Genomic DNA, 22,813 nt, shown 5'->3' with positions numbered 1-22,813 from the left:
TTGTCCCTGCCCATGGCAGGGGGGTTGGAACTAGATGATCTTTAAGGACCCTTCCCAACCCAAACCATTCTGATTCTATGATTCTTTAAGACTGGTAGCCAACTACTCAAAAACCTAGCAGGAACTGGAAAGAAACATGATTTTTTTTTTCCTTCAACAATAAAGACCACATGGAGTTACAATGTTGACACAGCTATTGAAGCTCTATTTCGTAATAAAAACATGTATTGTTAAACCTACAGAGAGATGTACACAGCTGGACCCTCATAATATTACAAAGCCCATGTCAAATCTGCTGGGGATCCATCTGCATGTACCTATTTATAATGTCTCTACAGTGTGTTAAGTGGAATGCTAATTAGACACAGTATAACAGATTTTAGACCTAGGTACCCATAATTAAACTGTGAAAACAATATTTGACTGTAAATTTGTAAAACTAACTGATGAGTAATATGTTAAATGTCAAGGCTACTTTGAACAACGTAGATCCATAGATACACACTTCTTGTAAACTTTTATTTTCAATGCATTGTTCTCCAGGGAGGGAGAGTATCCACGACTTTCAATATAACATTGCAATTTAGAAAAAGTATCTTTTTAAAAAACAAAACAAAACTTTCTCAAAGATACCCTAAAGTCAAAAGTAAGGAAATCTAATTCTTTATAAACAGCATGGGAGCTACTTCAAAAAGTTATGCGCATTCCTCTGTAAGAAAGGAAACAGGAAGACAAGAAAAGGATCTGTAGTAAAAAGAGCAAATAACTATACTATATTCCCCAAATACAAAAGGTTAGTGGAATTGAAGTGTTACTCTTCAGAGAATGGAAGTTCACTCCAAGTGGAACCAGAAGGGAGAAAGGCTATGACAAGTAAAATATAAGTTGGATATTAGGAAGGCAAAAAGGAAATAAGAAGAGCAGATAGCAAAGGATACAAAAACAACTAACAATAAAGCCTATTAGTATATCCGAAGCAGGAAACTTTCAAGGGAATCATTGGATTTGCTAGAGCTGGGATTGAATAGAGCACCTGAAGAAGATAAGGGCATTGCAGACAGTCCAAATTATTTCTTTTCATCAGCCTTTGCCATGGAAGATGTTGGAAAAATGCATACCCGACTTTTCTGATAAAGGGACTAACACTTCTTCAAACTGAAAAATCAAAAAGGGGTGAGGAAACACAATAAATTGAAAGCAATAAACGATGAGGGATGAGCTCCTGTCCCACTTGCATCATCAGGTGTTTTACCATTGATTTTAGCACTGACAGTCTTTTACTTCAGAACTGAACGGCAAACAGACCAACAGTTTCAAAATACGAAAAGGCTGAGCTGGGCATCACAGTGGACTGTTCAGTGTGCAGCAGCAGTCAAAAGAGCAAGCAAAAGAATAGAATATAAGAAGAATGAGACAGGGACAGTAGGAAAGACTATATTTTTAGTCAATATCCAAATCTCTTCTGGAGTATCTATTCAGCTTAGGGTTCCTGCTCTAAACCAATGACAGTGGTAAATGACAAGAGTTTGACAACAATCACAAATGATTATGGAAGAAAATTTTAAAAGCTGGAAAGAACCAGGAAGTTAACTTAGCAAAGAGATGAACGAGAGGGGACAATGTAGAGGTGCAAAGAATAATATGAGATATAGGTAAACAGGATGCTCTTCAACTTAAACTTTCTCACGCTACTAGAGCAAAGGGCCAATCAGGGCAATAAAAAGTTACCAAATCAAAAATAAAAGAACTGAAACATTTTACTGCAGAAACCACAAAACTGTGTAATTAATTCACAAGGACATCTCCACGATAGTAGCAAGGAATATCCTTTTGTGCTTTTGCTATTGTTATTGCTTTTCTTTCTTGTTCATACCCATATAACGAAATTAGTGACATGGCAATAAACATAAATCTTCAAACAACTCAATTAAGGGAACATGCTTTCCCTTTCTTCTTGCCCTGCTGCATGAAACTTTTCAGGTTGGATATATGCCAGGGGAGGAAGGGGAGGTAAGATGAGGTATGGAGCATGGTTGCGGCAAGGATGAGGACAGCTAGTAGAGCTGTTTCAAGTGCATGCTCAAATTGCAGTGTGCTGTCTGTTCTGTACTAGATCCTACACATGTAACGCATGTGGTTGTGTCCTGATTTCAGCTGGGATAGAGTTAATTTTCGTCGTAGTAGCTGGTACAGTGCTGTGTTTTGGATTTAGTATGGGAATAATGTTGATAACGCACCGATGTGTTAGTTGTTGCTAGGTAATGCTTACACTAGTCAAGGACTTTTCAGCTTCCCATGCCCTGCCAGCGAGAAGCCGGGAGGGGGCACAGCCAGGACGGCTGACCCCAACTGGCCAAAGGGACATTCCATACCATGGGACGTCATGCTCAGTGCATAAACTGGGGGGGTTGGCCGGCTGGGTGTGACCGCTGCTCGGGAACTGGCTGGGCATTGGTCAGCGAGTGGTGAGTAAATGCATTGTACATCACTTATTTTCTATATACTTTTATCATTATTATTATTATTTTCCCTTCCTTTTCTGTCCTATTAAACTGTCTTTATCTCAACCCACAAATTTTACTTTTTTTCCCCTCGATTCTCTGCCCCACCCCACTGGGGGCAGGCAGTGAGTGAACCGCTGTGCGGTGTTTAGCTGCATGCCGGGTTAAACCACAACAGGCTGATGGCTCAGAAATCTGCCAGATGTTGGCACTGGACATATTGGGTCCCAATCTAGAATTAAGACATAAGAAGTAAACTATCAATGTGTGAAATTTGTGACTGAAATTACCAGGTAGGGCCATCCAAGGAGTCTCTTGCATTATTCATGACACTTCAGAACTTCATATATAAATCAAATAGAAGGAAAAAAAGTCTATCATTTCTGCTCTGTTGAGCACAGATCCACACACAACTTTGGTAATGGCTGCACAAACAAGCTCTCTAGAAAATACAGTATTACAGACATGCTCTTCATAATACTCATTCACACAGTTCCGCAACTAATTTCAATACAGTATCGTTCAATGGACACTTCTATGAAAAACTACTCAGAAGTGTCAAGAATACAGAGGTCGTTAAAAATAACAAAATGAGTCTGGTTTGTTTGGGTGTTTTTTTTCCCAAATGAATGCTTACAAACAGTCTTTTGCAATGTTTTTCCATATTGGACTTAGTCAAGCTTTATTATATGATTCACGGGCTTGCTATTAATCATTTTGTCTGTCTAACACTGTAGAAAAGGAAACTACAGATTCTACAAAGCTCCCACACTTCCTAAGAGGTTCCAAAAGCAGCAAAATTATATCCTCCAAGTTCAATGATAAACTTTGACAGACTTTCAACCTTGAAATGGTGAGTAATCCTAACACAAATGAAGTGCAAAACTATTAAGTGTAACGTAAGAATAAATGTTATCAATAAATACACACGTAACTTGAAACATACTGCTTTAGAAATAGCTGAAACCTTGACTTACTGTGGCTGTGCCGGAGACAGTTTGTGCATTTGTGTCAGCTGCACTCTGTTCAGAGTGTGTCTGAGCAGGAGGGTACATGTTTAACGTGTGCTCTGGAACAGTGGTTTGGCCTGTGTAGTCTGGAGCTGGATGAGGATGTGGGGCTGTGTATTCTGCAGGGATACCATTCTGAGGTGGAGCAAACTGGGCTGAGGCATAAGGCTGTGCCATTGTGTCAGGAGGTGCTGTAGCTTCCTGATTACCCTGTAAAAATCAAAGAAGAAAAAAGGAAGAAGAAGTGTGGAGTGAGATAAAATAAGCCTTGAACCTGCACACCTAACACAGAAAGCGATGATAGTATTCTGCTAAGATTGCTGGCCTGAAAAGGGCACAGTGTTTGTTTCTTGAGGAGAAAATTTCTTATCTGAATTAAATCCATTCTGCTAACGCTATTAAATCTTATTATAATTAGACAAACAAATCAGCTGTTCTCTGGATAGTTGTAGACTATTCTTTAACTGGGAAAGGTCAGTGAAGTCTACCTGAACTAATGCCTCAACTCAGACAATGAAGAGGGACAAAGCTCAGTTTATTCCAAAGGCTACTGAGCGCAACTGCCAATACAGAGCTCTGATGAGGTTAGCCCATGGTCTGTGATCCATTCTGACTTACCATTGGCAGAACACAATATATGCAACCTACACACAGAGCAGGATTTGGGTGCATACTGTTAACCATATGCTGAAAATATTTTTATGAAATAATTCTCTGTAAGATATTCAGAAATACTTTGAGGTACACTGTATTGAGCAACTGCATGCACAAATGCAAAAAAATGAGATCCGATCAAAATATTAAATATTTGAATCTAAAAATGCATCAGTCCAAAATCTTAAGTTAACGTAAAAGAAAAATTCTATGTTGTAGGCTGTCAAAAGAAATAGATGTAAGAACTTTAAAGGCTTTAAATTTGAAGACAATAGTATTTCATTTCCATATTACAATAAGCCTATACAATTAAAAACAAATGCCCTCATCTCTTTATAGATAGATCCATCTTTATGTTCGATATAATAAAGGATAGTCGAGCATGTTAATTTATCAGTTAGAAACTTCTGACTAAATGCTCTGCTCATACCAAATACTAATAATTCTAGGGGAGGAAATGTACAGAACAATCTTTCAGAACCTATACAAAAGACGTCCAAAACATGATGCTGCAGATGACGCAGCATTAGAGGCCATTAATACAGGGATTATCCCAAACTCAGATGAGCTGATTTACAAGATAAAATTATCCCTCTAAATATCAAGTAATGTAAAAATGAATATTTGAGTAAAATGTTAATTAGTTTTTAAAATACTCATTTTCCCACCAAAAGCATGTACAAGTACCTGTACAGGACTACTATAGGGATTTTGCTTATTTATACTCATCAGTCCTTGGTTTCCTAATTTCAAAACAGGCTGGATGAATAAAAGACATTCTTTTGTATTTCGTACTTAAAGACATTTCCAGCCAATTTCAGCTGGTTCAGACATCAGTCCTCTGACCTGAACTGGACCTGAACTCAAGCACTTTTAAGAATTTGCAGAATCACAGCACTGGAATAAGCCTTGGTACATGCCAGGCTTAGAAGGGAAAATCAAATTTTCCTTTGTAAAAGGCATTCGGTGTGTCCTAAAAAATTAAAACACTGTATCAGCAATCAAACCCTCCCTAATTTTGATCCTATCTTTGCTACTCTTTTAGTGTATGGCCTTGAGCAAGTAGTTTACATTGCTTCATTCAACCACCTTCAAAATGAAAACAGTGACATTTACCTACTTCACAGGGCTAAGTCAGTAAGTTTCATTTGCATATATCTACAATCATTCCAAGTTTATTGCTGCACTGAAACTTGCCCTGTTTAAATTTCAGTGGAGGTTAAAAACTCTTGTAAATGTATACTTATATGCTCTTATATTAAAACGGCAAGTTCCCTTTCTTATTTCTTTTACCTAATATTTTCACTATTAAAAAAAAATCCAGATGCAGTAAAAACCAGCAATGACTGGATTAGATCAGAGACATTTATTAAATGTTAAAGAAGTATTTTTAAAATTTGTGGGGGAGGCAGGGGACCATAATTTTTTTAATCAACAGTTTCAGGAAGGACTTCAGCAAGTAGTAAGAATGAACAACAGCAAATTGAACTTCTGCCTATATAAGCATTTTCACTGTGCTGGCTTTGGAACACGGTAGCTGGTTACTGCTGGTCTTTAAGCTATTCCTTCATGTCAGATGCTAAACATGACATTAGAGTCAGCAGCTGTTAAAAAAGAACAATAATAGCAACAAAGGGACCAAGGGCTAATGTCCAGGTGCATTTGATCTAAAGGTTTTAGTACTACCTTGAGTCCTAAACCAGATGTTGCTGAGACCCCCACTGTTTCTCATTAACATTGACAGCAGTTCCATGAGACCCTAATTAATATTCAAAGCATTCACACTTAGCACTAATTACAGCTAATATTTAATTAAGAGGGTTGAACTTTTATATTATTTTTACCAGCAACTCCAAATGATTCACTTTTTAGATTTATCATAAAATGGCAAACTGCACTGGCAATTCCAGCACCTTCACGTTGCTGAGACTCTTCTACCTCTTTCATTAGACTTGTTAAGCTGAGGTCTGTATCACACTTACTTAGAACCGAGATCCCATTAGTAAGTAAACAACAAAGGGTCAGGGGTTTGTTTTGTTGAAAATCGGTGCCTAGTGTAGCCTTTCCTAGCCTTCAAAATTAGTGTGAATTTATGATTCACAATTAATTCAATAGACACAGTATTACAATGTAGTAGAAAAGCATGTATGTATAAACATGTTCTTTACTACTTATATGGGTATCAAGCCAATAGCTTATTGTTTAGAATACGAATTTATATCAAGAACAACGCAGTGTCAGCTAACACATATTTGTATATACATGTGGTTGATGGAAACCCCAGACTACACAAAAGTCAGATACACTTGAATAGATTTTAAAGAACCAGAAGTTCTTCAAATATAATCACCTAAAATGTACCTTTGTTGCGCCCTTTAAAATACAGTGAACTAAAATGAATAAAGGAAATAATAGATCTAATGCATTAAGTTGAAAATATGAAATGGCCCTAAAAGCAACAGGAAATATTGATCCTAAATTAGCCTATGAACTCAAGTATTAGAGTAATCTCAAAACTGCAGATGACAGTACACAGACATCGCTTAATACAACCTAGGCATGAGAGGCTAAACAGAAGTTGTCCCTTCAGACTCAGTTCCAAGTATCTTTAAGATTAAATGACCCCTTAATGCTCACTTTGTGCATGGTTTTTAATAAAGTAGTTGTTGGCAACAGAAAGAAGAACAAAGGATGGCAGACAGTCAGGCTCTGCTAAATGTTTTGGCCTGAGTTTTAATGAAAACCACATTTCAACTGAAAAATATGCTTTACGTGGCAGTGTATAAAATCAAATTTATTGCTTTCTGGTTAAATGTTGAACTCTAAAGAACAAAAAAAGAAAGCATTCCAACGATGCAGGTAACTGAAATAAACAGAAAGAAGAACAAAGGATGGCAGACAGTCAGGCTCTGCTAAATGTTTTGGCCTGAGTTTTAATGAAAACCACATTTCAACTGAAAAATATGCTTTACGTGGCAGTGTATAAAATCAAATTTATTGCTTTCTGGTTAAATGTTGAACTCTAAAGAACAAAAAAAGAAAGCATTCCAACGATGCAGGTAACTGAAATAATTCCTATTCCATTTAAATAATACTCCATTTGAAGAAAAGCTTAGAATTTAAAATGCTGCTAGTATCTCAGATCTCAACATGCCTTTTCAGCATCTTCTGCTCTGAAAGGATTTCATAATTAAGAAATGCATGAAAAGTGTCAAAACATAATAAAGCAAGCTTGTTATGTTTGTACACAAAAGACAGAGCACAGAAAACATTACTTATGCAGTGTTTCTTTATAAAAACACATTTGCAGCATAAAAATGTATTCAATGAAAACCTTTCTGCTTGCCTGCATTTTAAAGTCTAGCTAACAGTTTATTGTTTGTTTTCTGTTTGGTGCATTTTGTTTCTTTGGCAAGGGATATTTCACATTTAGAGAAAGCCTCTCATACTGTAGTTAAATGAGCCAAACTGCATCATATCCTTAGGGCACGGAAACAAAGAAGGAAAATGCAACATTACTCTGTAAACCTGCTGGTTTTAAGAACAGCGCCGTTAGATATATCAAGCACAGCAGAGATACATAATCACCACCGTAATTTGCCTTCCTTCAGACTTAAGCAACAAAACACGTATTAGAAGTCTTGCATGCAGTGGTGCAGCTGGTTATAAGAAATGCCCTGCCTTGGCTAAAATCAAGAGTTTCAAGTGAAAATAAAAGTGAAAATACCTGCTGCTGTACCATCCTGCTCCCTTTATTCTCCATAAACTTAGCAGCTGCTCTAGTCCCAGGCCATACAGCATCTGCCCAAAGCAAGCATCAATTATGGATGAGGGCGTGTGAGCAAAGTAATGTGTGCATGAGTGTGGATGATAGGGGTGTTGAAGGAGGGGGAGCTAATGCAAGGCTTACTGACCTCCCTCTCAACATCTGACTGCTCCCAAAACCTAATCCAGATGGGACTCTTTCAGTTTGCTGGGCCTCGCCCCATCAATCACAGCAGGCCACTCCTCTGTCTCCTGCTACTAGTTATAGAGTGCACCACTGAGCAGATGATTACACACACAAGAAGAAAAAAAACACAGCTTGACTACATTAATAGCTGTTTAAAAAACATTAGAAATGCTACTATGTAAGTTGCCAGAAGCTGAACATTTTTGTTTTAAAATTAAGACAGCTGTATTCAAAGTTACAAAACCCCCTGAACTTCCAGTGCTTTGGCTTTTTGATAGCTACGATGTACAGTAACATGTGTGCATTTCTATGTGATTAATTTGTCCTACACGTGGTAGAGTTAATACCAATAAGATTTCTATTTTAAAACTGCTGAACTCCACAAGTAAACCATCAATATTGAAGTAGGCTGTTTTAGATTAAATGTACTTTATCCTTCCATACAAATGAAATATTGTTTCCTTTTTTGTTTCATTTCATGACATCCCTCTTGCTTAGCAGGGGAAATATTTCAGAAATGCTTCCAAGGTTTAGTTCTGTGAGGCACTTAAAGCTACTTAATGCTTCACTATTAGAGGAACTTTCCTAGATGCTCTGGAGATAGTTTTAAAATTATTAAACATCTAATTAAATCATATAATAAAGAAAAAAAAAAACAACCTAAGAAGAAACAGACAGCCCCAAAGAATACACGTTGCCACTCTGTCGCAGACTGCCTACAGACACAAGAATTCAGAAACACGGCAGACACGTAGCATGGGAATTATTCTTACAAATGTTCAAATTCTAAGGGGTGGGCAGAACAGCAGATAAACAGCCATCAATTCATCATTAAACTTATATTCCAGCTGAAATATATTGGATTTCTTTAAAGTGGCAGTGTAATTCTTCCAGATTTGTTGCTGGCACTCCCCAATTAATGATAATAAAAGCAGCCACTTAAAATTTTTCAGAAGGAATCAGACATCCAACCACACCGGACCGACTGACTGACTCTGCGAGCTTTCTCTGTTGTAGCTTAATTACCTGACCAGGCCTCTTGACTCAGATCATTTCCTTCTGCAATCATACAAAATGAATTCTCCAGCCACCTCTCTCTTTTGGAAGGTTCAGTAGAGAGCCAAATTCAGATTTCATTTAAAAACCAATCTCATTCCAAAAGAAGGGTATCCTCAAAAGTAAGAAAGATAATGCAAAATAAATTTTTTTCAGAGAGCACAGGGGAAAAAGGTAATAGTAAGTAAACAAAAGAGGATCTCTTTACTACCTTAGCAAGAAAGTACCATCTCTTTATTCCCATTACAGAGAAACATTTACTTTTGGTCCTCTTCACATATAACATACTGTATTCCAGTAAAAGTCTGTGCTCTTGCTACTGCTACATATACATTTGAAAATGAAATGTTCATTTTGTGTCAGTGCCTGAAGCATGGAACAGACTAATTAATGAAACATCACAACACCCTGCAAAGTAAGAAGGTTATATGCATTTACTTACATTTAACAGAAGGCGGCAAACAACTTACCAAAAACAAAGTCCTAGTCTGAATTCCTGCCTGCATTCAGGACCACGTAGTATTACGGATGTATAGATACATACAAAGAAAGCATTCCCTCTGACACCTTCATTCTTTCCAGTTGTCACTGCTGAAACTTTCTACTACTTTTATGACGCTGTGATTTATTACACTAGCTTTCCTTGTCCTACATGACAGTTCTTTCTCCTGCTATTTCCAATAGCCCAAATGAACATGACTCTGTCACACTGATTTGTTTTGCTTCCACATTACCACCTACCTAAATCTTTTTTTTTTTTTTTTAACTTAAGCTTCCTGCCTGTCCCTCACTTTCTCAGACTCTGACTTTTAGGTATTTTATACAGGTCTTTTCAACTGCAGCTCAACCTTCTATTCCATCAACCAATATTTTCCTTTTTTAAATACATGGAAAGATTTTTACATCACATTTTGAAAACACGAGTCTCCAAAATTGCCTGCAGACCCATATAGCAAAAGAATCTGGAACATTCAGCAGGTGTATCTACAATTCATTTTCACAATAAGAATTGATTCTTAAAACATTTCAAAAGAAAGGTATAAAAGAAGCTTGTGCTTTCCCACAAGTCAATATAGGAAAGTACACCTAATCTTATTTTATGCCTTTACTGGAACATACTGAAGAAGATGATGCAGCATCCTTGTACCCAAATAGAAGGGGGGGGAGGGGGGAGAGAAAAAAGGATCCGATTGTCAACATACAATGTGCATAAAAAGCTGCCTGAAGTGCTGGCCTTTAAAGAGTAGCAGTCAACATTTAGAAGTCTGTCAGTCAGCTATGAGTGCCATCCCTTGGACATCAAGACCAGGTCCAAAACTGTTGAACACCGTCATAAAAGACTTGTATGAAGTATCAGAATGCAAGTTCACGCATGACAGCAAATAGGGGGAGCAGTTACAGGGGTCTCAAGAAGCTAGAGTAATGGGCTGACAAGAACCTGATCAAAGTCCTGCTCTTGGGACAGAATAACTCCATGCATTGGTACAGGCTGCGGGCTGACTGGTGACAGAGCAGCTCTGCAGAAAAGGATCTGTGGGAGTCCTGGTGAACAGTAAGATAAGTACAAATCAGCAGTCTGCCTTTGAGGCAATAAAGGCTAACTGCATAGTGGGCTGCATTAGCAACAGGACAGCCAGCGGGTGGAGGAAAGAGATCATTCCTCCCTGCACAGCACTTGTGAGCCAGCATCTGGAACGCCATGTCTAGTCTGGAAATCCCCAGGACAGGAGATAGATTTGCAAACTGGAGAGTCCAGTGGTGGGTTGCTAAGACAGCTGGAGGGCTAGAGCACATGACACATGAGGAGAGGCTGAGGGAGCTGGTTTAGCATAGCCTGAAGAAGAGAGGGCTAACAGACAACTTAATTGCATCTTCTCCAACTTAATGGATGGTTACAGAGACAGAACCAGACCTTTGTCAGAGGTAGAGAGTGAAAGAACAAGAAGCAATCAAAAATTGCAGAAAGCTAAATTCCGGTTGGCTATAAGGAATAAAATAATGAATATGAGGGAAGTTAAGCACAGGAACACGCTGCTCAGTGAGGCTGTGGCATCTTGGAGACTTTCAAAACTCAACTGGACAAGCCCCTGAGCAACTTGATCTGTGTAGTTACCCCTGATTTAAAAAGGATGTTGGGATTAGATGGCCTCTGAAGTTCCCTTCCAACCTAAATTAGTCTATGATTCCATATGGTTTCAACAGTATCAGAATAGCTTCAAAGTGGATTTTATACTTTTATCTTATTTGATGACTTTCATCATAAAGGATTTACTGACAAGGAAGAGACTAGCTACAACTTCTAGTCTGTTTTCTCTCCTCAAGAAACAGTATCTCAATTCTTTGAGATGGATTTGGAATGCTTTCTTAGAAAAATATATTTACATTTGTTTAATCCACAGCCAGAGCAGTATGAAAGTGGCAATCACTATAGTGCATGCAAGACAAGAACAGTTTCACAAACAATGCAAATTAATGTTGTGAACTATGACGTGTCTTAATTTTCTGCCAAATGTCACCATTTTCATCATATATAGAGGAACACTGCCTTGACAACTATATATCCATAGAAAGGAGTATTTTCCTCTGCCTTCTGCATCACCTCTAAAACAATAACTACTACAGGCATGTAAGCTTTCTAATTTTATCTGCAATTTTTCTACTGAAATGAAATTTTATTCTATTTCATATGTGAACTTATTGAAAATCACTGCCACCTCCGAAAGCTGAACTGTAGTAAAGCTAATATAACCATTTTCTTATTTTTCAGTATCTAAGAAAGTGGTTGAAAAAGCCAATTTTTTTTTTTTACTGCAATACTGATTGACGATATGGGATTTTTAAAGCTGGATCAGTTCCCAAATCAGTTCACAAGCAATTGTGACAAGAGAAGTGAGGGGTCAATGCACTGAAGAAACAATCAGTGGGAGCTGGAGAAAAAGGACAAAGCAGCAGACATATATTATGCTATATTGACATAAAAGATTTTGTCCCGAGAAACCATTTCTTAATAATCTTAAGTCTTCAATTTGCAAGAATGAAGGCAATATAGACCAAGTGGTAAATTACAGGCCTTTACAGGAAACTGTAGAAACACCAATCTGTTTTTATAATCTCGCTAACACAGATCTCAGAGCTACCACAACTGATGTGCATGAGAGGAAAGAAACATGCACTGCAACCACGTAGCCTGCAGGTCTGCAAAGCAAGAACCATTGGGCCTTCTTTTATAACTACAGGCAAAAATATTATTCATCGCTCAAGCAGTGGAAGCAGCAGAGATGTGTTGGCAAGACTATTTTACCAGGATGTGTTAGCGCTTCTGAGAAGCCAGATATACTAGCCCAGGTGACAAACCATGCTTATGTAGCAAGACTATGCCTGGTTCTTGACACAACCCTGCATCATGCTTTGTAAGCCTTTCTTCTAGACTCCACTGAGACTATTTTTACCTTGTAACTTACACACCAGCATAAGTATTTCCAGAATTTGAGTCAAAAAACTTCTCTAAATGCCACCTTATTGGTAAAGGATTGAACATTGCAAAAGATTAGGGTCTGCAGAGAGGAACTGAACAGCAATCAAATCCAGTTGCAGGTGTATGGGTTTCAACAGTTAGATAATTTCTAGAAATCTGAGAAATTCTTGTAACATAGCTAAAATAATTCATTTAAGATTCGTTGTAAGATTTGAATTCAAGATCTCAGTTGCAATTTACTCCAAAAAACCTAACTGAATTTCTTCAGGATATTGGGATTGGATACAGTTGTGGGTTTTAAAAGTATCTAAATTGGGCAACTTATGATTCTATGATTCTATGATTCTAACTTAATCTAGCTGAGGTTAATAGTTACACAAAGTTATTCGCAATTTATAGATGCTGCCTCATCCAGCATATATTAAATGAACTGCTTTTTCAGTTGGTTTCCTAATGGACATACCACAAAAATACAGCAATGTATTTACCAGCTTTGTTAGCTATAGAAATTGGTGCACCTACAGTTACATGCAGAGACAACATATTTGAAGGCCATTTGTTCTGGAGAAACGGTATCACAGTTTTGTGTGTACCTAATTAGTTATTTTTCATGTACAAACAAATGATTTTATATTAAAAAAAAAATACTAGGCAGAATGAGTGATGTGTGTCCCAAGTATCACACACAAAGAACCAAGAAAACAGAACTGTAAACAGGCACAGTGTTTTCACTGTTCAGCCTAGCAGAGTTTTGTCTGCTTCACGAAAGTACCACTGAAGTGACTGCATCAAAATGCAGCTTGCCTTAGGTATTCAGATTTGTAGTAAAACAAGGCTACAGGGACAGAGCAATGTTACACAGGAAGACTGAAGGGCAGCAGCAGTTATTTGAGTGCAAACTGGCATGCCATCTCTTTGAACCGAACACTTTGAATGACCTCTTTTAACCAGGGACACCATCTTTCACCGATGAGCTGTGATTTAGCCTCAGAAAAGAAAGGAGACATTACTCTTCATAATCCCTCATGCTGAATCATTTTCTAAGGCAGTACCACAATAACCACAGTTCATCCATTATATGTGAAACAGGTCCAAGTTTCAGTATCACAAATGGGAGGGTCATTACTTGACTCTACTGAAATAAAACAAGTCAGCTAGTAAATGAAATGAGAATGTAATGCCATAAGTTGTCTTACGCAACAAAGCTGACCGAAGATCATACCTCCTTAGCTATTTGTTTGCAAATATCAAAGTATAGAGGGCTGCTTTATAAGCCAGTTCACTTGAACTATCCAGGTTAAGCTGGCTGATGATTACTGTAAAACTGTCCCAAATGAACTAGTGGGAGTTGTTTTGTTTTGGTTTACTTTGTTTAAACCAGGTAAATTTAAGAGTTTGATCTGTGTGGTAAGCTCCATAAAGACAATGACATGATTGAGTTTGGGAATTTGGAGGAAGACCAGGAGGATAAGCAGCAGAGTTACAAAATTTGGCTTCAGGAAAAGAGACTTCAGCTTATCCAGGGAATTGTTAGGAATCCCTGACGTTCACCTGTGAGAGAAAACTGTCCGAGGTAGCTGCCTGATTCATTGAGCCATTGATTAAAGAGAACTTCAGCATGTAGGAACAAACCGTCCATTAAGAAGGAGGATACTTAGCAGAAGGCCCACATGGCTAAGCAGAAAGTTTCTTAATGAAGAAAGACACAAGAAGGGAGCATACAAGCAATGGAATCAAGACTTGGCAATAAAAGAGGAGCATAAAAGTATTGCTCAGGTACTTGAGGACAAAATCTGGAAGTTTTTTTTGTCCAGCCTAGCTTGAACTAGGACTAGTGAAGACATTAAGGGTGACAGGAAAGGAGTCTACATACCAGGTCTGCTTATGGCAAAAGAAAGTTCACGGGAAATATTGATGCAGGGAGGAGACAGCCTTGTGATGAAAAAGTCATCATAATATAGTGAAGTACTTCATGTCTTTTTTGTTTCAGGAAAAGTCTGATCCTAAATCATTGCACGCAAATCATGGACAGCATAGGTAGCGAAGGAGAGGGACAATGAACAATGGAGATTGCAGTGAGTTGACCCTGGCTGGATGCCAGGTGCCCACCAAGCCCCTCTATTACTTCCTTCCTCAGCGGGACAGGGCAGAGAAAATATAACAAAGGGCTGGTGGGTCGGGATAAGGACAGGGGGAGATCCCTCAGCAATACTGTCACGGGCAAAACAGATTCGACTTGGGGAAAATGATTAATTTATTTTACCAATCAAATCAGAGCAGGATAATGAGAAATAAAACCTGAATCTTAAAACACCTTCCCCCCACCCCTCCCTTCTTCCCGGGCTCAACTTCACTCCCAATTTTCTCTACCTCCTCAGGGGGATGGGGAATGGGGGTTGGGGTCAGCTCATCACACGCTGTCTCTGCTGCTCCTTCCTCCTCAGGGGGAGGACTCCTCACACTCTTCCCCTGCTCCAGCATTGGGATCTTCCCATGGGAGACAGTCCTCCACAAACTTCTCCAACGTGAGTCCTTCCCACAGGCTGCAGTTATTCACAAACTGCTCCAGCACGGGTCCCTTCCACTGGGTGCAGTCCTTCAGGAACAGGCTGCTCCAGTACGGGTCCCTTCCACGGGGTCACAAGTCCTGCCAGCAAACCTGCTCCAGCGTGGGCTCCTCTCCCCACGGGTCCACAGGTTCTGCCAGGAGACTGCTCCAGCGCAGGCTTCCCGCAGGGTCCCAGCCTCCTTCGGGCATCCACCTGCTCCAGGTGGATATCTGCTCCACCGTGGAGCTCCATGGGCTGCAGGGGGACAGCCTGCCTCACCATGGTCTTCACCACGGGCTGCAGGGGAATCTCTGCTCCGGTGCCTGGAGCACCTCCTCCCCCTCCTTCTTTACTGACCTTGGTGTCTGCAGGGTTGTTTCTCTCACGTAGTCTCACTCTTGTCTTCGGCTGCAGTTTGTTGCACAGGTTTTTGTTTTTTCCCTTCTTAAACATGTTATCAGAGAGGCGCTACCACTGTCGCTGATGGGCTTGGTTTTGGCCAGCGGTGGGTCTGTCCTGGAAATGGCTGGCATTGGCTCTGTCGGACATAGGGGAAGCTTCTAGCAGCTTCTCACAGAAGCCACCCCTGTAGCCCCCCTGCTACTAAGACCTTGCCACGCAAACCCAATACACAGATGCAACAGGTTAGGGACTACTTAGTGAAGCTGGATGTATTTACGTATTTGAAGCCTTAAGGCATTCAACAGAAGGTGCGGAAGGAGTAGATCACTGCCTATTAAACTATGAAAAATTATACTGATACGGGAAGCCCCAGATGACTCAAAAAGCTAACATCCCTCCTGTCTTTTAAAAAGGCAATGAGGATAATTCAAGGAACTACTGACCACTCAGCCTCATCTCGGGCCCTGGAAAGATCATGGAGCACATCCTTTTGGAATCCATTTCCAAGCACACGAAGGAGACTTAGGTAATTTGAAATGGTCAACATGGATTTTTCAGGGGAAAATAGTGCTTGATCAACCTGGTTGCCTTCAAAAACAACTGGCTACATGGACAAAGTTAATGCACCAGCTACAATCTACCTTGACTTCAATAAAGCTCTTAATGCTGTCTCCCATAGCATTCCCAGTTGAGAGCTGAGTAAGGAAGGGCTGGACTGTTAGATGGGTTGAAAATTGGCTGGACTATCAGGCTCTAAGATCAATGGCTTAATGTCTGGCTCATGACCAGTAGTAAGTTGAATACCTTAGGGTCAATACTGGGTCTCACATTGGTCAACAACTTAGAGAATGACAGAGAGTACATCCTCAGCAAATTTGCAGATAACACTAAACTACGGAACCTCAATCCAGAGGCACCTTGATAAACCTGAGGACTGGAGAATCAGAATCCTTACGTAGTTCAGCACTGCAAACTGCAAAGTTCTGCACCATGGGCATATGGAATAACAGTTTGAGGGAATGAAGTTCATTGCACATTCACTGAACCCCTTTCAGTTTTAGTCTGTATATAATAAAGCTATTAAAACACAGAAATGTAATCTATATTAAATAGTAAGTGCCTTGTTATTTGCCCTTAGAAGCAGATTGTTCATAAACTATGAATCTTTTAAATAGCAAATGATATTCTATTATTTCCTCTTTTCCCCCCATAAAAAAAAACCACCAAAAAACAAAAACAAAAAACCACACCACTCATCCGTGTATTGTTCATGGAGATCCCATGCAATAATGCGGAAATTGCATATATTCTGCATTTTACCTGTAACTTTTCAGCAGGCACAATTTTTGGTTTTCTATGTCCGACCTCAATATTTTGAACAAATTTAGCAGAATATTATGAATTCAATATATCCACAAATCATACTTACCAGTTCCAAGAGACAAGAATTGTGATCTTCATGCCCATAAACTTTTGATTAAAATGAAGTTATTTCAACAGAGCTGAATGTAGTTTTATAGGTAAGAAATTCACCAGTCTGCTGTTTCTCCTTTAAATTTTCAGAAAAAATAAAATATAAAGAATCTAGAAATTAACTATTTTACCATTGTTTTCAGACAATGCCCATTTCCCATCTCTGTTTAATTTTAAAATTTCCATCATTTTGTTATTTATGATGGAACATAGATGACCTGAGCTGCAATGACCAACTAACACAGCAATGCCATCTTGTTTAATACCAATTAAAGCAGCATTCAATTTCTGGCACTGAAATGAAATGATGGGACATCATCTCCAATGTTATTTACTTCTAAGTTTAAAATTAATATCAAAATATCACTGGGCACAAGGAAAAGACAGATTGACTTCCTGCCTCAGCTACACTTTGTTATGCTTGTTCATCACTGATATTGTTTGTGTACTTCAGCTAATGTTTATGTTAAGATGCTGTTACAGCATTAACAAGTAACTGTTTACTCCAAAGTTTGTCGTTAGCAAACTAAGCCACAATACTGAAGAAAAGTAAAGCTCTTCTCACCGATGAGATAAAAATGGCAATAAGATTTGCCTACGCAATGCAAAATACATTTCTAAACACTGCTGAATGTCACAACTGGCTGAAAATAAACAAAAATCCATTAATAGAGTGCTACAATGAATCTGCAGTTATGAAGAAAATGAACAAAATCCTTTAATGGTTCCTATAGCATTGGAAAGAAAGACTTTCACTGACTGTACTGATTGGTAAGTTCTACTTTGTTAAATCTCGAAAAAGCTTCTGTTACGATGGAAGGAATGGCCAATTTGTCTTTGTATTTTAATTTCCCCATCTGTAGGACAGGGACTAAAACTGCTTTCAAATCTGCAGAACTATATTGCTTCTCCCTGCACATCTTCTCTAGAGATTTATTTTTTTTACTAGCCCTTCTTCACAAGACTGAACATATACATATGATAGTAAATCTTGCCATAAAGCTGGCCTCTGCCATATGCCATAGGTGCTTTATCCTGGTAAGCTTAAAAACCATCGCTTTGAACAACATATTGTTTGAAAACAAGATAGATTGTGGGACTGGGTACAAATTACCTTTCTCAGTTTACAGTTTTATTTTGTGCCTCTGTGTAAGGAAGGGGAGGGCTGGTGGAGTGAAAGGTATTTCCAAAACTGGAACAGCATGGAGAAAAACTTTGGCATATTTACCAGAAGCATATGGCTAATTTACAGCAACCACATCCAACAGCATTTGTGTTTATGCAGTGCAGCAGCATGTGTAACAGCCACAGCATCCAAACTCTAGAATTAGTGAAAATAAGCATCTACATAGACTATTTGGGGAGAGAAAAGTTACAGCCTGAAAACTGCTTTTAATCCACATGAAGTGAACTGGCTGTCTTTTATACTACAACACTGGATTAAACAAGATATCGAAAAATATTGAAACAGTTCAGTATTTGCTGAGCGTGCACCTAGCGAGATGGAGAATACAGCAAATGTATTAGCATTCTAGCTGCAAAAGAAATTCAGATTAGATATTGCTACACAGAAATTGATAGCTAGTAGGTATTCAATCAGAAAAGTGTTTTTTTTCTTTTAAATATTACAATCACATGGTATCATATATCACTTGTGTCAAGTTAAATTTAATCATATCAGCATACTTAAAGGAAAGAACCTGAATACCTACTCATATACCCATGCCAAGAGGGATTATGAGAGACTTTATGAAGCCTTTTCCTTCTATTTAATATTCCGATATCTGTATAGAACAATTTTGATATGTATTATACCCTCAAACTAATCTATTCCATTGTCTTTTTAATGCACACCCAGTATGCCTGAACTCATAGTTACAGTATAATGTGTACTGTCAATTACTTATGTTCTTCTGAAGTCTGCCTATGTAAAAGGAAAGACATTTTCCTTGAAGCAGCAATAGGTATATGAGCGTTGCTAATTTTCTTGAGAATAAAGCAACATCAGCTGCTTTCTACTAGTTAAAAGCACATTTAAAAAGGAACAATAATTTATGAGCCCACTAATGCCTACTGATTTTTGTCAGACTTAGTAGAATCAGACTTAGCCCACTAATGCCTCCTTAGTGTGTGAAGGACTGAGCTTCAGAAAAGGTGTTTGAGCAACGCAATACAGAAACTTGGTAGGCTTTTACCGAAATGTGCTTTTTCTACATATGTTTAATGGCTTATCTGAACAACAATGAAAAATGATCACTATTTAATCCATCAGAAATAAACTAGTTTTCAGCTGCCAGAGACTAAATACAACAACAAAAAAGTAGAAACATGAATTTTATTCTGGGAAAGTAACCGAAACCGTTAAGTGGAACATAATGTCAAGCATGCACTTTGGCAGACTCAACCCACCTCAGAATACATGAAGACTCTATGAATAGAATTTAGGCTCCAAAATAGGGACCTGAAAGGCAGAAGTCTACCTCTACAAATGTACTGAGTTTATTTTGCCAAGCCTTTTAGTGAATTCTCCTCTCTTCTCATTCAGATCCCGATTTAATTTTCCCTATCTTTTAAACCTCCCTCTGCCTCCCTCAGTCTTCTTCATATCCTCCTTATTACTTCCTCTGCATCCTCTTTCTACACCTACCTGCAAAAATCTGATTCTCCCATTTAGTATTTATTGCAACAATTGAGTACAGTAGATGCAAAATGCTATCTGATTGACACGGTAACACAGTAACTACGCGTAATTATGAACATGAAAAGCAATAGATGACCTTCATATATACACCTTAACTTTCATGCAAAATATCTTACTTAATTGTGAACTATTCTGAGCAGCAATCTGAGGCTATGGAACTAGTACAATTTAGAGAATTTTTTCGTCTGCTCCCATTTACTCTAGATACCACTGTAGCCAATTGATCCAGGATTTGGAAGATGAAAAGATATTTTGGAACTTGACACAACTACGGCACTTCCCATTTGTTTGTCTTGATGAAGTGGTAAGTGTATAAATAACCACAAAGGGTTCACTGCTCATCAGTTGACTTCATGGAGTAACAAAAAGGTTCAAGGTTTAAAATGGATTCTTAAATTATACAACTATTAATATTTCCACTGCCTACAGTTCTAAAGAATAGTGGAAGAAAAAAAAACCGCCAACCAAAAACCAACAAAGCAGTGAGCTAATGTAAATTAACAACAGCTGAGAAAGTAGATTCAAATCCTCCAATAAAGAGGTCTGCAGTGACTAATAGCATCAATTCAGAAAGGCAATGCACACCAAATTCAATTTTAGTGTCACGCACACACACATATATATATGATCACGGTATCAAACTAAGAACCAAATTCAATAGGGAGTTATGAAGCGTAGTAAACTGATCTGAAAATGTTGTTTGCTAATAAGGATTATAAAATAAATTTTTCAAATTATTATTTTAACTTCATTTTAGTCACACAGACTGAGTACCAGTTAAATAACCTGAACTCAAGACCTCTCACACACTCCAGAAGCAAGCAAATTATGATATAAAATATTTCCAGTTAAACAGAGAATATGACATTAATTCAAACAATATAAGCAGTACCCATTGTAAAAGTATCTATTGCTCTATGCAGAAAAGTGAGAATGAGGGTGAAGATACCCTGAACTTAAACCCTGATTTCTGTATGTCATGGGCTTTAACAATTTAATACATTTTGCTTCCCTTTCTTACATACATAAACCAGAAATTTAAAAGCGTAGTTTGTTACCAGATTTTGTTGGCTAACATCTTACATTCTGTGAATCTGAAAGAGCAATGTCATTGCACCATTTAACTTAAAATAATAATTAAAAATAAATAAATTAGCAAGCTACTACAAACCCTGCACTGACCAACATAGCCCAGCTAAATGGTGGTTCCCATTGCCTTAGGTGAAAAGTTTTATTTAATAGAATTATACAAAGCAAAAAGGCAAATAGCTTAAAACCAGAAGCAGAGCATCGAACAGTCTGTGCAGACTCTCAGTGAAAGTAAGCTTTCCCTTAAGCAATGCAACTTTCTGATACAAACAACTCTGCATTAATACTGTAACTTGCAGGTCCTCAAATTCTCTTATCTGTCTGCAAGTTTTTAAAACAAACTCTGTCCTTTATTCGGAAAATAATCTCAGTCAAGTCTTATTTAGAAATCACCTGTAGTTCATCTACAAATAACACTGAGTTTTTAAATACAAATTACTTCAGAATTAGAAAAGAATAATTAATACAGCCCTAACAAAACCCTCTACAACTGCATTTGCCAGATATGCACAATTAGTCAGCTGCATGTTAACTCCAATCTAGAAAAAAACCCACAGAATTCATATGAAAACTAGCTTTTACATATGCTTTCAGGAGCACAGAAACCAATCTGCCATAAATATAAAAATAATCAGAAGTGGGTGAAGTTATTCATAAGTATGTATATTGCCATTTTGTACTTCCAGTCTACTCAATCCAGCTAACATGGTTAACTGTCATCAAAATAGGTTTCTGAAAACCAGTAGTAGAAGAGATACCAATATTCAGAAATAATTATCTTGAACTAATCTCTTTTTTCATGTATGAAATTTCTACTTCCCAGGAAACCTTATTGCACAGGATCATCTCTGACAAACAGAACTGCCCCTTGTCCACAGAAATGGCAATGTTTTCTCAGTGATCACGGAAGCAAAAGAGGAATTTTAGATGATTTTGAGAAATTAACTAAATACAGACACCCAGAGCTTGGTCTCCAACTGGGAAGTCCTTTCCCCTGAACAACAGTTCACTAGGATCATAAATTCAGTAGAATCCAAACCTTTTATATTCAAATATAATCCAAACTTTTTAAATGTTGCTGTAACTGACAAAGCACTGAAAGTATTTGGAAGTAATAGGGCAATTTGCGCAGACTCTTTGCACAAGGCTGCATTTCATTTTTAAAAGATGACTATGTTCCATGAAGATACTCTGCTGAGCTTATTTTTTCGTTTCACATGTCAGTGCTTTTGCTTTGCAAAAATTGTTACAGCTTTTTAACTCTAAGCTACTGAATTGAGCAAGAACAGTGAAGTAGAAGCATAGTTACGGTGCAGTAAGTCTGACCTAGTTACTAAGATACTATGTTAGATTAAATTTTGGGATGTGTACTGTTTTTATGAATATGCTGCACTTTGCAGTCAGACGATCAGCAAGGAAATGGCAATGCCCAACATGTCACCACCTACAAGCTCAGAGGAAATTTGGGAGCTCCTTACATGCATCTGCACTATCAGCTGGTTTGGCTTTTTGGACCCCAAAAATGGATCAGTATATGCAAACCAGTTATCCACTGAATCAGATGAAGTCTGGGCACATAATATATATTTTTGCTGTCTCAACTGGATGACTGTGAGCCTCCGGCTAGAGAGCTTCTTAAAGCACCACAGTCACTTCTGCAATGATCTGTCTGGGTACTCCTTCCTTTTAATAGTGGGCTTCTGGAAAAACAAGCAAGGTAAGGAACAATGATTCAGGAATATCCCTTCACCAGTAATCAGGAAAATATTCAATCATAGAATAGTTTGGGTTGGAAGGGACCTCTAAAGGTCATCTAGTCCAACCCCCCTGCCGTGGGCAGGGACATCTTCAACTAGATCAGGTTGCTCAGAGCCCCGTCCCACCTGACCTTGAATGTTTCCAGGGATGGGGCATCCACCACCTCTCTGGGCAACCTGTGCCAGTGTTTCAC

The 22,813-nt window shown here is 38.3% G+C and overlaps 1 protein-coding gene across 9 annotated transcripts in view; it reads right to left on the bottom strand.

The window, feature by feature from the left end:
* RBFOX1 (RNA binding protein, fox-1 homolog 1) overlaps positions 1 to 22,813 on the bottom strand; it is a 285,633-nt gene that overhangs the window by 156,335 nt on the left and 106,485 nt on the right. For all 9 annotated transcript variants that reach the window (XM_009277998.2, XM_019471785.1, XM_009277981.2 and 6 more), the window contains exon 2: positions 3,479 to 3,721. In XM_009277998.2, coding sequence (XP_009276273.1) covers positions 3,479 to 3,721 — 243 coding nt within the window. The remainder of the gene's footprint in view (positions 1 to 3,478; positions 3,722 to 22,813) is intronic.

Source organism: Aptenodytes forsteri, unplaced genomic scaffold (genome assembly GCF_000699145.1).
Source record: "Aptenodytes forsteri isolate BGI_AS27 unplaced genomic scaffold, ASM69914v1 Scaffold26, whole genome shotgun sequence".
Classification (NCBI taxonomy): Eukaryota; Metazoa; Chordata; class Aves; order Sphenisciformes; family Spheniscidae; genus Aptenodytes; species Aptenodytes forsteri.
Note: the sequence above shows the minus strand (reverse complement) of the source record. Positions and strands in the feature narration are given on the sequence as shown.